At 43.5% G+C, this 13,644-nt stretch overlaps 1 protein-coding gene across 2 annotated transcripts in view; it reads right to left on the bottom strand.

Annotated features, from left to right (window-relative positions):
• The window catches only part of SLC39A11 (solute carrier family 39 member 11), a 499,961-nt gene extending 487,072 nt beyond the window's left edge, over positions 1 to 12,889 (bottom strand). The window contains exons 1-2 of one of the 2 annotated variants that reach the window (XM_036755297.1): positions 12,765 to 12,889; positions 4,162 to 4,280 (exon numbers count right to left, since the gene is read on the bottom strand). In XM_036755297.1, the coding sequence (XP_036611192.1) occupies positions 4,162 to 4,269 (108 nt within the window). In that variant the 5' untranslated portion in view covers positions 4,270 to 4,280; positions 12,765 to 12,889. Of the gene's footprint in view, positions 1 to 4,161; positions 4,281 to 12,609 lie in introns of both variants that reach the window. The other variant, XM_036755296.1, reaches the window with a different exon arrangement.
• Positions 12,890 to 13,644: the final 755 nt, after the last annotated feature.

Genomic DNA, 13,644 nt, shown 5'->3' with positions numbered 1-13,644 from the left:
ACAGAAGTTCTCCCAGTACAAAAACAACTGACCCATAGAGGGGAAGAACTTATGACCTCATTAGTAGTATGCCCCAACCAACAAGTTTAATCAACTATTATAATAACATATATCATAAAATCTGTAAGTAGAATCATTCCATTGTCTTCCATTCACAGCCTGATAAGAAAAACACCTTTTCCAAAGGATGAGCTGCATCAAAGGGCATCAGACCAAGACAGCAGCTCCCCTTTGCAGGGCCACTGGCCAGGCTGCTTCTGCTTACTGCCGTGGTGGTCCCCTCTTTCTTTATCTCTGGGCCAGCTTGAGGTGAGTAAGGCTTAAAAAGCAAAAGCTTCAGTGGCATCTGAAGGACCCACTTGTGCAATGGGAAACCCGAAATACTATTACTTGAAAGGATGACACATAATTAAAGAGATGCTGGTTGCTCACAGTTGGGCCATCAATATAATAAAAAATGTTATTACCTGAATTAATTTACAGTTAAAGCTATACCGAACTACCAATGGGGGTACTTTACGGAGCTAGGAAAAAATAAATATCAAATTCCATTCAGAGGAACAAAACAGCTAGACTATCAAGGGAAAACTTTTAAGGGAAGAATTACAGGGAAATGGTACATCTAGATCTCAAATTATATTATAAAGCAGTAATCATTTAGACTCTCCCCCCCGCCAAAAAATCATCAAAACTACCTTGTAGTGGTTTAAAAAATAGAAAAATAGATCAGTGGAAGAGACCAGAAGAACAGGAATCAGAAACAGCCAAACTCAATAACCTGGCACTCAATAAAGCCAAAAATATAAACTACTTGGGGAAGTACACCCCATTTGGCAAGAGCTACTGGGGAAAACAAGAAAGAAATTTTGCCTATATATATATATATATATATATATATATATATATATATATATATATATATATCTGTATGTATGTATGTATACATTTAAGCCAACAGCTCAAACCACATACCACAATAAGCTCCAAAGGAATATACAACCTGCTTATAAAAGGTCATACCAAAAAATAATTACAAGAGAATAACACTGGATACCTTTTACAGTGATGGCTAGAAGAGAATTCTTAACCAAACAAGTGACATAAATATATGTGTGTGTGTGTGTGTGTGTGTGTGTGTCTACACACACACATAGATAGACAGATAGATAGATAGATAGATACGGAGAAAGGGAGAGAGAGAATAGATAGAGAGATAAATAATTTTGAAACTGAAAGGCTTGTGCACTATAACAGATGCAATGCAACTAGGATAGTAAGATGGGAAACAGTCAATTGGGAAAAAAATATTTCTATCAAACACCTATGATAAGGGTCTGATATCCAAGATATATAGGGAATGAACACAAATATATGATTGATAGCCATCCTCCAACTAATAAGTAGTTAATAAATATGTACAAAGAGTTCTCAGAAGAATCACAAACTATCAACAACCATATGAAAAAATGGTCCAAAACAATGAGAACATGAAAAAGACAAATCCAAAAACTGAGGTTTCATGTCACATACAGCAAAGTGACAAAAATGACAAAAAATGCAAATCATCGATATTGGCGAAGCTGTAGGAAGACACACTGATATAATGCTAGCATTGCTATCAATTGGTCCAATCATTCTGGAAAGCAGAATTATGGTTTTAAAAAAGACTAAATTGTCCATTCCCTTTTACCTAGAGACTTCACAGCTAGGCATGTACCCTGAAGGGGGGCAAAGACAACAAGCGAGGTCCTATATATACTAAAATATTCACAGCAACACATTTTGTGTTAACAAAGTAGGTACCAATGAACTGGTAAATGGCTAAAAAAATTGTTGATACATTAACATAATGGAATATTACCAGGTTGTAAAAAATGAAAAAGATGAAGAATTCAGAGGAGCACGGAAGACATGAACTGGTGCAGAATGAAGCAACCAGAAACAGGAAGCCAACAATGACTACAATAAAAAGGAGGAACCTGAGCAAGGTTGCATCCTCCTTTCTTCACTGCAGAAATGAGAGATTATGGGCACAGAACGTCACATGTACCATCAAGTCTGGTTGACATGTTGGTTGGTTTTGCTGAACTTTTCTTTCATTCTTTCCTCTTTTAAATTTAATTTTGATTTTTTCAATTAACAAAAATCTATTTTCTTTCCCTCCCATCTTCACCCCATTTGGAAAAATGAAAAGAAAAAGAAAATCCTGATAACAAATAAGCATTGCTAAGCAAAACACAATTTTTAATCTTTGTTATGATGGGTGGCTAGATGAGAGGGGGAAAGATATATTTGGAAATAAACAAAAGCCATAATGAAATTTTTTTTAATTATCTGAGACAGGGTTGGAACCCACCCCTATGAAGATGAGTAGTGCATTGTAACAACAACGTGGTTTGCTGCTACTGTGACTGTGTAAGATCAACAACACCAACACACAGAAGAGCTGCCAGTACAGGTTATTTGATCTGCTTTTCTAAGGAAAGCAACCTTAAGGGGTTAACAGTCTCACTTTAATCAAACATACATATATCATTCACTTAGTTCAGGGGGAAAAACCAGCTCCCTGAACTTCAGAGCAAATACAAACAGAAATTGCAAACAGAAAATGTAAACAGATCAAATAACACAAACCAGTAGACAGGCTTCTAGCTTTCTGTACAACATCTCAGTACATAGTTACCAGGGAAGCACCAACATCTGGGTTTTCCAGCCCGGGAGGCTCCTTAACAATGGCTACCCAGAGTCTTGTCTGGTCAAATCACACAAAACTCTTCCAGTGAGTCACAGCCCCAAAGCAAAACGCTAACTTCTGAGTTTATATACCCTGTTCAGGGTCAAAGGGCATCGCAACCATGAGACTGAAACCTATGTAAACTAGGCTTTCCCTTGACATGAGCAGGTCATCAAAGACTCCTGATTTAATCAAAGAAACAAAGGCCAGACTCATCAAAGGCACTGGATTACGTAAGTGCTCCAAAAGAGAAAACAGTAAGAAAAAGTCCCACCTTAATTACCAATACATGCATGTATCATTACCCCCATTTGTAAGGATGGGTAAACTGAAGAACATAAAGGTCAGATCCCATTTTAACATACTGTATCATTCCTATGCATGTTTACTTGTGAGTTAATGTATTATGCCTGTTTTAAGTTTCACAAAGTCTTATGTGTGAGATCAATATCTGCTTTACCAGTCTCCAATCTTCCTAATACAAAGAGCACCTAGTTTGCCAACTTCCCAGGAATGTTTTAGTTTTCAGATCCCTCTCATAGTATGTTTAAATAAAACTTAAATCACACATTCATCTTCTTCTCTTTTCATTTCTAAGGCTGCTGTACCAAACAATGAGAGTGCGTGGCACCCATCACAATGCTAAGCTCTAGGAGCTTGCAGAATGAGAACATTAAGGGAGGTGGGGGGGAGGGGGAGAATTAGATCAGCTTTTCAAGTGTGTATGTGCCAATTCTTCCCAGGAGAGAATCAAAGAAATGAGATACATGGAGGACAGAAAAGGAGATGACAGAATGCTTTACTCCAACCATGCAAATTACTGCATGCTGGGAGGTGGAAAAAAATTGGAGAGCACCTAATAGAACTCAGGCACCAGCAGCAGATTGAATGAACTTCGATTCCCTCTCCCCCACACCTCTGAATGGAGTCTCCATGGGCATTTGTGTTGGGTGGAAAGAGGGAGACAACCTCTGGAGGCTGCAGCTGACTGCCGTGTGTTCTCTTAGCCTAGGGAGAAGTGATAGTAAGTGGCACTGACATATCCTATTAAAGTTTGCAAGGCACTTTTATAGACATTATCTCATTTGACCCTCACTACCACCCTGTGAGGTAAGTTGTTATTAATGACAAAAGAGAAGTGAGTGAAGTTAAGTCACTTGCCCAGGGTTACAAGCTAAGTGTGGGATTCAAACTCAGGTCTCCTCCATTCTAAGTTCAGTGCTGTATCCAGCATCGACCTAGCATCAGGCTGGGGAGCGGTAGCATGTGGGTGGGGAAAGCAGGACCAGCCTGTGGATTTTTTTATTTAGGATAGCTGTAAAAACCACTTTGCTTTCAACCAAATCAGGATTTGGGGGATTTGGAGGTCAGTTATATGGGCATTCTCACAAGGAAGTAGCAACTCACAGAACCACAATACCACTCACCTGTCCACGGGTGAAAATGAAAACCAGGGCTGCCCCAGCTGCTGTCAGACCCCAGGTGAAGAAGGTCCCCAGCAAGGCTTGGAACACAGGACTGTAACCTTGGATCATACTGGAAGCCCCTGTGTGTAGTGGAGGAAGACAAGAATATCAGACACCTTGATGACTGACTTCATGAACATTTACCAAGAACTCTCAAGGCTTACAGGGCTCCTCGAGACACAGTGACGTTTGGTTATCACAACGCTCTCATTTAGTGCTGCCCCTTAGCTAGTTTAGTTGGGCAGGCAGGTAAGATTTGGGTTGGATTTTGTTTGTTTGCTTTAAGACTGGTGATTCACAGTCCTTATCCCAATACTCATCAAAAGTTTAACCTGCGGCAAACTAGGTGATACACTGAGTAGAGCACTGGCCTGTGTGACCTTGGGCAAGTCACTTAACCCCAATTGCCCTGCCTTTCCCCCTCTCCAAAAAAAAAAAAGTTTAACCTGCTGTTTTTACAACCCTTCTTAGACAGCCTGGCACTCACACCCTGGAGGCTCACCTTATTGGTGCCAGGCTTAATGTGGACATGTGGTCCACATTAATTCTACTACAGCTCAGAGTTCCAGAACTCAAGATATCCGCAAGCCTCGGCCTCCCAGGAACAGGAATGACAAGTGTGTGTCACCATGCCCAGCTAGGGCTTGTTTTTTAAATAATAACCTTAATAGTTATTATTAATTAATTGTTATTTCTTTTAAAAATGCCTATTCTTTTTTTTTTGCAGTAATTGGGAGTCAAGTGACTTGCCCAGGGTCACACAGCTAGGATCTGAAGCCAGATTTGAACTCATGTCTTCCTGACTCCAGGGCTGCTGCTCTATCCACTGCACCACCTAGCTGCCCCTCTCCTGCCCTCAGCGGCTGGAATCAAGCAATAATCAGTCACCAAGCATTGTTAAGCATCAACTACAGGCAGAATTCCTTCACCTCTTTTCCCTAGGAGAGCTGAAGTTATTGAAAACTAACACAGACGTAAGAGAAGACAGGGAAGTCCCAAGAAATACACCAATGGCAATTAATTATAAATAACTGATATTCATGAAGCACTTTATACACATTATCTCACTGAACTCCCACAGCCCTGAAAGCTGGACGCTAATATAGTCCCCATCTTTCAGACAGAGGTGCACAGATTGGCCCACGGTCCCACAGCTGTTCCCAAAGGTGAAACCTAAACTCCTGTTTTCCTGACTTCAAGCCCTTATGATACCCACCACACCAGGCTGCCTCTAAAATCTATAAAAGGACAGGAACTGGGAGCTGTGAGGAAAGGCTAAAAGAATCAGGGACTATTTAGCCTAGAAAAAGGAAGGCAGTGAGCTCCTTGAGAACAGGAACTGTCTTCTGCCTTTCTTTGTACCCAGAGTGCTTAGCACAGTGCCTGGCATATTAATTGGCACTTAATATAAACCAGTTGGCTCATGGACTGACCTGACTTTTGCCATCAAATACATGAAGAACATTTAATAGGAAACAATATTAATACATTATATTTACATGGGACTATAAGGCTTATTTTTTTTAAATCAATTAAAAAGTATTTTTTTCCTTCTTCCCTCTATAATGTTTCCAAAATATTTTCATTTGAATATTATGAGTATTTTATCTTTTAGGCTCCAAAAGCCCTAACTAAACTGAGATTCTAAAAAAGACTAAGATTGAACAAAAAGAAGAATCTCTTAGTTACCAAAGGCCGTTCTAGCTTTGTTTCTCCACCAAACGGGTCTGATTTACCTTGCCAGAAGGACTGGTAAGTTAGTCAAACCAGGCAATGACGCTTCAGTTGATCTAACTCCTATTTAGTTCAATAGCACTGAAGATGAGGTCATACAAGCAGAGAGCATCAAAAATTATATTTAAGCACTTACAATGTGCCCAGCACTGTGTTAAGTGCCACAGATAAAAGAAAGGCAAAGTCACATTTTCACTAGGAGAGACAACATGCAAACAACTGTGTACAAGCAAGCTATATACACTGTAAATAGAAGGAAGGAAGGAAGGAGAGAGGGAGGGAGAGAGGGAGGGAGGGAAGGAGGGAAGGGACGAAGGAAGGAAGGAAGGGAGGAGAGGGAGGGAGGAAATGAAGGAAGGAGATGGGGAGGAAGGAAGGAAGGAATCAGCATTTACTAAATGCCTACTATGTGCTAGGCACTGTGCTAAGCACTTTACAAATAGTCTCATTTTGTCCTGAGAACTGGGAGTTAGGTGCTATTATCCCCATTTTATGGTTAAGCAAACTGAGGCAGGCAGAGGTTAAGTGACTTGCCCAGAGTCACAGAGCTAGTAAGTGTCTGAGGCTGGGCCTGAACTTAGGTCTTCCCGCCTCTAGGCTCAGAGCTCTCTCCACTGTGGCACTAGCTGCCTGAGGTAGGAGGTCTCTCGCATAAGAAAGAAAATATTATTTGTTTATCTCTGTTCAGAGGACCTTCTCCAGTGTTTACCTGTTTCTAAAATCTTAGTTTAGAAATGACTGGTGGCCACACTCACATAGCATCTTTGCCCTGACTTTGGAAAATTACAGAGCAGAGAAATATGCTTATTTAAAAGCCGTGTTACAAACATGTGGTTCTGCTCCTCATCACTCAGCTCACAGGCCTCTTTCAGTTCACATTCTGGGTCTTTCCAAAGTCCACATAACTAGGGGCAACACCACAAGGCTGGACAAGAACCTGGGTGCTTTGTTCCTCCAAATCAGCTCCCACAGATCCCACCAGTGTGCATAGACAGAAAAAGGAAGGGGATGGGAATAAACATGTATATAGCACCTACTAAGCACCGGGCACTGTGCTAAGCACTTTACAAACATTATCTCCGGCGATCCTCACAATAACTATGGGAGGTTGGGGAAACTGAGGCAAATCGAGTTTGTGAGTTGCCCATAGCTAGTACTATGGTCAAGCTAGAACCCAGGTCTTCCTAACGCCTGGCCCAGTGCTCTGTACACTATGGCAACGCCTAAGCCGCCCAAAGAGGGAAACTGAAAAAGTAAGAGTGTGACTGAACCCTCTGGCAAAGCAACTCAGGAACCTGGCAAGACTCAGCGCCAGGACTGCCCTGCTTCCAGGTGGTCTCCCGCTCAAAGCCTGAGGTTGCCCTCTGTGAAAGAAACCAGAGCAAGAGAATCAGACCCAGTCTCCAAGTTCAAAATGAGGGAGAGGACAGGGATAATAATCAGATCCTTCTTTACCCAAGTCATCTAGACAATTCACATAAAAGTGGGGTCTTTTCTTCTTTCTCATGATTCATTCTATTGGTCGTAATTCTTCTTTACAACTTGACTATTGTGTAGATAAGTTCAATGCAAAGTTATACGCAGAAGATATATTGGATTCCATGCCACCTTGGGGAGGGAAGGGGGGATGGGGGGAAGAAAATCTGGAACTCAAAATTATGTGGAACTGAGTGTTGTAAACTAAAAATAAAAAATCTTAATTATAAAAAAAAGTGGGGTCTTTTTTGACCCTTTGAATCACTGCGACAGTGGTCCATTTGTTTCTGCCTCTGCCCAATCAATCAGTCATTAATCTATCATTAGTCAATAAACATTTATTAAGTGCTTACTACGTGCCAGGAACTGTATGTTCTAAGTGCCAAGGATACAAAGATATAAGACAGTACCTGCCCTCAAGGCATTCATAATTAAGTATTTATTACAAGAATTTATTAAGTGCCTATTAAATTGTGAGTTCCTTGACAGCAGGGGCTAAATTTGGGGGGGGGGGGAAGATGGTGCCTTTCTTTGTATACCCAGTACTTAGCATAGAAAAAAAGCTTGCTCAAATCCAGCCTCAGACGCTTACTAGCTGTGCAACCCTAGGCAAGTCACTTAACCCAAATGCCTCTGAAAAGGGGGATGGGGACGGCCACGGGATTGGTGGGGGGAGGGCAGCTAGGTGGCACAGTGGTTAGAGCACCAGTCCTAAAATCAGGAGCACCTGAACTCAAATCTGGCCTCAGACACTTACTAGCTGTGTGACCGTAGGCAAGTCATTTAACCCCAATCACCTCCTTAAAAAATATGCTTGCTTACTTGCAGATACAAATAGAAAGAAATAATCCTTACTCACAAAGAACTTATATTCTAACACGGAACACAGTAAGTAAATGTAGAAGTATGTAAAGAACACACACATATTTAAAAAAAAAAAGACCACACATAAAGAGAGTAAATACAAAGTAGTTAAATATAAGAGAGTATGAGAGGACACTAGCAATGGAGGGGGGGGCGGTGCTCAAGAAAGGCTCCATAAAGGTGAAGCCTGAGCTTTGTCTTAAAGGAAGGGAAGGATTCCAGAGGTGGTCGTAATGTGAATGAACACCCACTGAAGAAGTGGTCAGACAAGTAGAAAAACCAGGGAGGTCAATAACATGCAGCAAAGAAGTCAAGAAGGATGAGGACCATCATATTTGGGGATTGGGGGATCACTGGTAATTTAGAAGAGAGCAGTTTCAGCTCAGTGATTAGTTCAAAGGCCAAAGCACAAGGGGTTGGGAAGTAAGAGGAGACAAAGTGGAGGCAAAGTGTGGACAGCTTTTTCTAGTTTGGCCCAAAAAAGGAGGAGAGACATTGGATGATAGCTTAACGATAGCTGGACAGAGTACCAGGCCAGGCCTGGAGTCAGGAATATCTCTATTCAAAACAGGCCTCAGACACTTACTAGTGTGACCCTGGGCAAGTCACTTAACCCTGTTTGCCTCAGTTTCCTCATCTGTAAAATGAGCTAGGGTAGGAAATGGCAAACCACTCCAGTAATTTTGCCCAGAAAACCCCAAATGGGGTCACAAGGAATCACACACAGCTGCGCAATAACAACAAAAACAGTGCATGGAAGGGTCTAAAGATTTGCTTTAAAAGGGAAGGTTTAGATATGTTTGAGAACAGTATGGAAGGGACGAAGAGATAGGCAGAAGTTGGAGAAGGGGATAATCGAGCTTGCAATTTCCTGAAGAAGATGGGAGGAGACGGTTACAAGGGCATAGGTAGAAAGCATGGACTTGGCACATATAAAGGCCACCTCATTGTCAGAGTCAAGAAAAGGAGAGACTACGAAATGATGTCAAGGGATTCTGAGATGAAGAGAAGGGGAAAAGGGATCACTTATAATGAATGGTTTCAATTTTCTCAGTAAACTAAAATGCAAGGTTCTGAGCTAAGAGAACAGAGGGGAAGGCATGGGAAAAGAAAAGAGAGATGAGGTTTGGATGTGGCAGTTGAAAAGGTTCTAGAGACATAATTTCTGGGTAATTTAATCATTTTATTAATAATGCCAGCATTTTAACAAAAGGATGATCATTTGGCCATCTCTGTCTTAGACCAAAGACCCCCTAACTGGCTCTCTTAGACCAAAGACCCCATATAACTGGCTCATAGTTATATACCCTTAGAAGAGGAGGTACTCAATCAACTCTGATTAGTTAACAATTAATGAGAAAATGAATATTACATGAGAGGCTGAGAGTGATATCACATCACCCTTGGACAGAGAGACTATCTCTATTCCCAGACCACCCCCAGCCTTGGTCAATTTAGACAAAAAGATCTATTTCCACCCAGGTTTGACTGAGTGGAATTCACCTAAGACTAGAGATTCCAAGTAAAGTTGGGTGGGGTCAGACAGAGAAGGCTAACTCAACCTTTAGAGACTGAGGTCTTGAAATGAGGAGAAAAGAGGAAAATCTGAATCTCCCTAAATAATTATTAATAATCATTTCTCTCATGGAAAAACATCTATAAAGAGGGAGATATGACATCAATTAGAGAGGAATAATAGGCCTACCTTACAGCATCAAGAGCCCAGCTGAAGTTGGATAACATCCGACTTTATAATGTACCAGTTAAGACAGTTGTGTCACTTTCTCTGGCTCTGTCAAGCAATCCATGTGTAGGAGAGAAGGAATATGGGAAGTAATCTAAGGCTGAGATTGGGCAAGAATTGATAGGACAAGGTGGGGAGGGATTCCAGAGTAGAGGACAATGCAGAGGTGCCCTAGCTAACTAAAGGGTTGAGATTAGAAAGGAAGGAAAGTGAAATCAGAGCAGAAGTCATGGTCTAAGAAAGTCCTCTGGGGTGGAGGGACTGGAGGTTTTGATGAGAGCAAAGGGGTCAGGCAGAGGCAGAAACAGAATGACTTCTGCCCGTGGTCTGAGCCATGACAAAGATTTTGATTAAGGAAGTGGACAAGTGGGTGATGGTGAGATTCAATGTGCAGCTGAGGTGGGATGAAGGCATGGGGGATAGGATTTAAGGAGAAGACAAAGTGGGAGGTAAGGGAGCCTTCTAAGGGATCCTTAATATTGATGATAAAAGTCCACTAGTGTGAAGGCGGGAGTTGGGAAAAACTAGATACTGAGCTCATTGAGAAAGGAGAATGGTCTGCAGATTGGACGAAACTGCCACCAAGATCTGGTTGTATGAAAAAGTGTAAGTGAAAGGAAGGAGGTGACTGAGAGATGAAGTAAAAGGAAATCAGGATGTAGCAGTGCTTCCCCCTCCAAGACTAGTGTCCAGGCTATGAATGAAGGTACAACCAGTGCTGGGGAGGATGGATAAGAATCTTGGTGGAGGGGAGGGCGAGGGTCTCAATGAAGGCTAGTAGATGGAAAGAATGCGAAAGAAAGAGGTGCAGATTGAAGGGAGATGTGTTCACTGTGAAATAAAAATTCCAGGGGGCACAACGGAAGGGGTAGGCAAGATGGGAGAGAACATGGATGGAGTAGGGTTGAAAAGGATGGGGAGAATGGAGGCTAGGGACAGTTTGTTCCATGAGGCAAGGACTTGAGTAATATAGGGAGATAAAGAGTTGGTGGGAGATTAATTAGCTATAGGAGTAGTAGTGGGTGGCAGATGAGTAATAAAACTCACAGTCAAAACGGTGTTGTTGCCTTGCAAGGGCCAGGGAAGAGGAACCTTACTTAGTCTCTCCTGCCTCCTCCTCCTCTGCTGTGGCTGGGAGAGGGGCTGATGGTGCAGTTGCCCCTCACCCCCAGAGTGCTGGACAGGGCTTTAGTAAAACCAAAGTACTCACTAGGCCAACTTCGCCTGTTTTCTACTGCTCACTGTCCATGATGGACAATGATTAGGAGAATCATTCCATACTATTTATACCTTTTTGTAGTTATACAGAACAAACTAAATATTTATACTGCATAGCTGCCAAAGGCCAAATGTATTTGGTGGAGTGGTGTATAAAGAGACATAGGAGGGAGTGCCTGTCTTCTGGGGCCATGGCGATCACCGCCATCACCACTCTTCTGAAACTCCCCCTTCATTGTCCTATTAGACAGACAAGTTGGATAGCTATCATGTCCCTCTATACCCTAAGGATGGAAATGAGACAGAAACCCCCAGAATGCTATGGTCTCCTGGGGCTTGGCACTTTTACCCTTTCAATATCTTAATAAAGCCTCGTTTCCCCTGCCACCCACACCCACTTTTCTTTTTTCCCCTCTGGAGTGTCTTTTCTCCTGAAGTATTTCAAACAAAGGGACACAATACCAGTATCCCCATAACTGAGAGGTTGATGCTGGCCCCTCCTTTAAGGAGACTGGTGAAATAGACGGATGAAATAGAATCCTTTTAAATAAACAAATAAAACAGAGAGTGGGTGGCTTTAGTAACACTGAGGAACATGGCGCGTAATGCCACATCACAGCTAAAGCATCTTAGCAACCAGGCTCAGACTTACTCATAAGCTGGTTATTAATATCATAAAACTTTATTAATTAACTGGAGAGAGGATTTTTCTCCACCCACTTAAACTCTGTGAAAAGCCAAAAACAACCTCCCACTCGCAGCAAACACCCAGCCACACTGTGCTCTCCCGGCGCACGAGGCGTTCTCTGCTCTAGGCAAGGTTTCTCTCTCTTTCACCTGTTGGTGTGTTTCAGAAGTGTTCATGGAGTCACTGGGGAAAAGGAGGATAGGTGTGTCTTGGGATCTGTTCTCTCCGTGGGGATCAAAGGATATAATATACGGACAGTGCTTTGCAAATCTCCATGGACTACGAAAATGTCGGCTATTTATTGGTCATTATAACTTCACCGCCATCATCAGCATTGCTACTATCTCCCCACAAATGACTTCTGCTCTTTAGCCCTTGGAGCAACAACACACTCACTGCTCCAAACAAGGAAAATCGGGCGAGAAGATTTGGATTTGAGCAAATGCATGGAAGAAGAATCCCCCAGAGCCACGGGGGAGCCCGGGGGCGCCTGGAGGGGGTCGCGGGAAGACCACCGGGTGCAGAGTCCCCCAGCCCGGGCTCCCAGGGTCACAGGGATCATACAGCCTCGGCGGGGCAATGAATGGAGAGCGTCCTGGCCAAGCCGTCGCCGGCACGCGGGGGGAGTTAGCCTGGGAGGGGGCGGCACAGGCAGGTGCTTGTCCCCCCCTCCTCTAACACACACCTGTCAGTCTCAGGCTGCCCTCCAGCCGCCGCTCTCCACAATGACAGCCCTTCCCGGCTCCCGGGAGCCCCAGACACTTCTCCTCTTCTCCCCAGGCCTTGCCTCGGGCCCCGATGAGCAAACGGAGGGGTGGAACGAGAGAAAAGACGACTTACTAAGGTGCCCCTCTCAAGCCCCCAATCCACTTCCATAAGGCACCCCCGCTGCAGCAGCAGCAGCCCGGCTCGGCCACGGCTCCCGCGGTCACTTCCGCCTGGGCTGCCTGTACACGTGTCTCCCCAAGCCTCCTGGCCCCGCCCTGCCCTGCTGCTACTGGCAGATCCAGCCCGGGGAATCGATTCTCTGGTTCACATCCTCGGGATGGCAAAACCGAGTGGGGCGGGCAGAAGCGAAAGCGCCGCGAGCCGGAGCCGAGAGGCGCCGGCTGCAGGAGCGCCGGAGACCTCTCAGAAGGCCTGCGATTCTAGCACCGTAGCCAATCAGGGAAAAGCAAAAGCGTCCCCAACCCGTGTGGGTCCTTTGAACCAGTGGTCCCACTACTAGGCATGTGCCCCAAGGGCTGAAAGGGCCCGCATCTACCCAAATAATCGAGGCGCTTTTTGTGGTGGCAAAAGACTGGAACAAAGTGGGCGCCCGTGACTGGAGAAGGAAGGGCTGAATGGTATGGGATTGTAAGGGAATAGGAGAAATTCAGAGATAGATAGGAGAATATATATGAACTGTTACTGAGTGAAAAAAAGCAAAATGGGCAAAACTATAGACACAGAATTAAAGGGCCTGAGTTCAAATTCTGCTTCCTATGGTTCGGGGAGCAAGTCACTCTGGACCTCAGCTCCTTATCTGCAAAATGAGGAGGCCCTGATGACCTCGAAATCTATGACCCTATTATCCTAAAACAAAAATAAAAAGCATCTGAACTCAAATTAATTGCAATGACCAATCATGATCTTGGAGTGTAGATACTGAAACATAATTTCTGTAAGGGGAAGAAGGAATGTGGGTTCAGAATATTGCATAGGCTGTCAAAAGAGGCAC

Source organism: Trichosurus vulpecula, chromosome 4, assembly GCF_011100635.1.
Source record: "Trichosurus vulpecula isolate mTriVul1 chromosome 4, mTriVul1.pri, whole genome shotgun sequence".
NCBI classification, from domain to species: Eukaryota; Metazoa; Chordata; class Mammalia; order Diprotodontia; family Phalangeridae; genus Trichosurus; species Trichosurus vulpecula.
The sequence above is the reverse complement of the archived record's forward strand: the minus strand, read 5'-3'. Positions and strand labels throughout refer to the sequence as shown.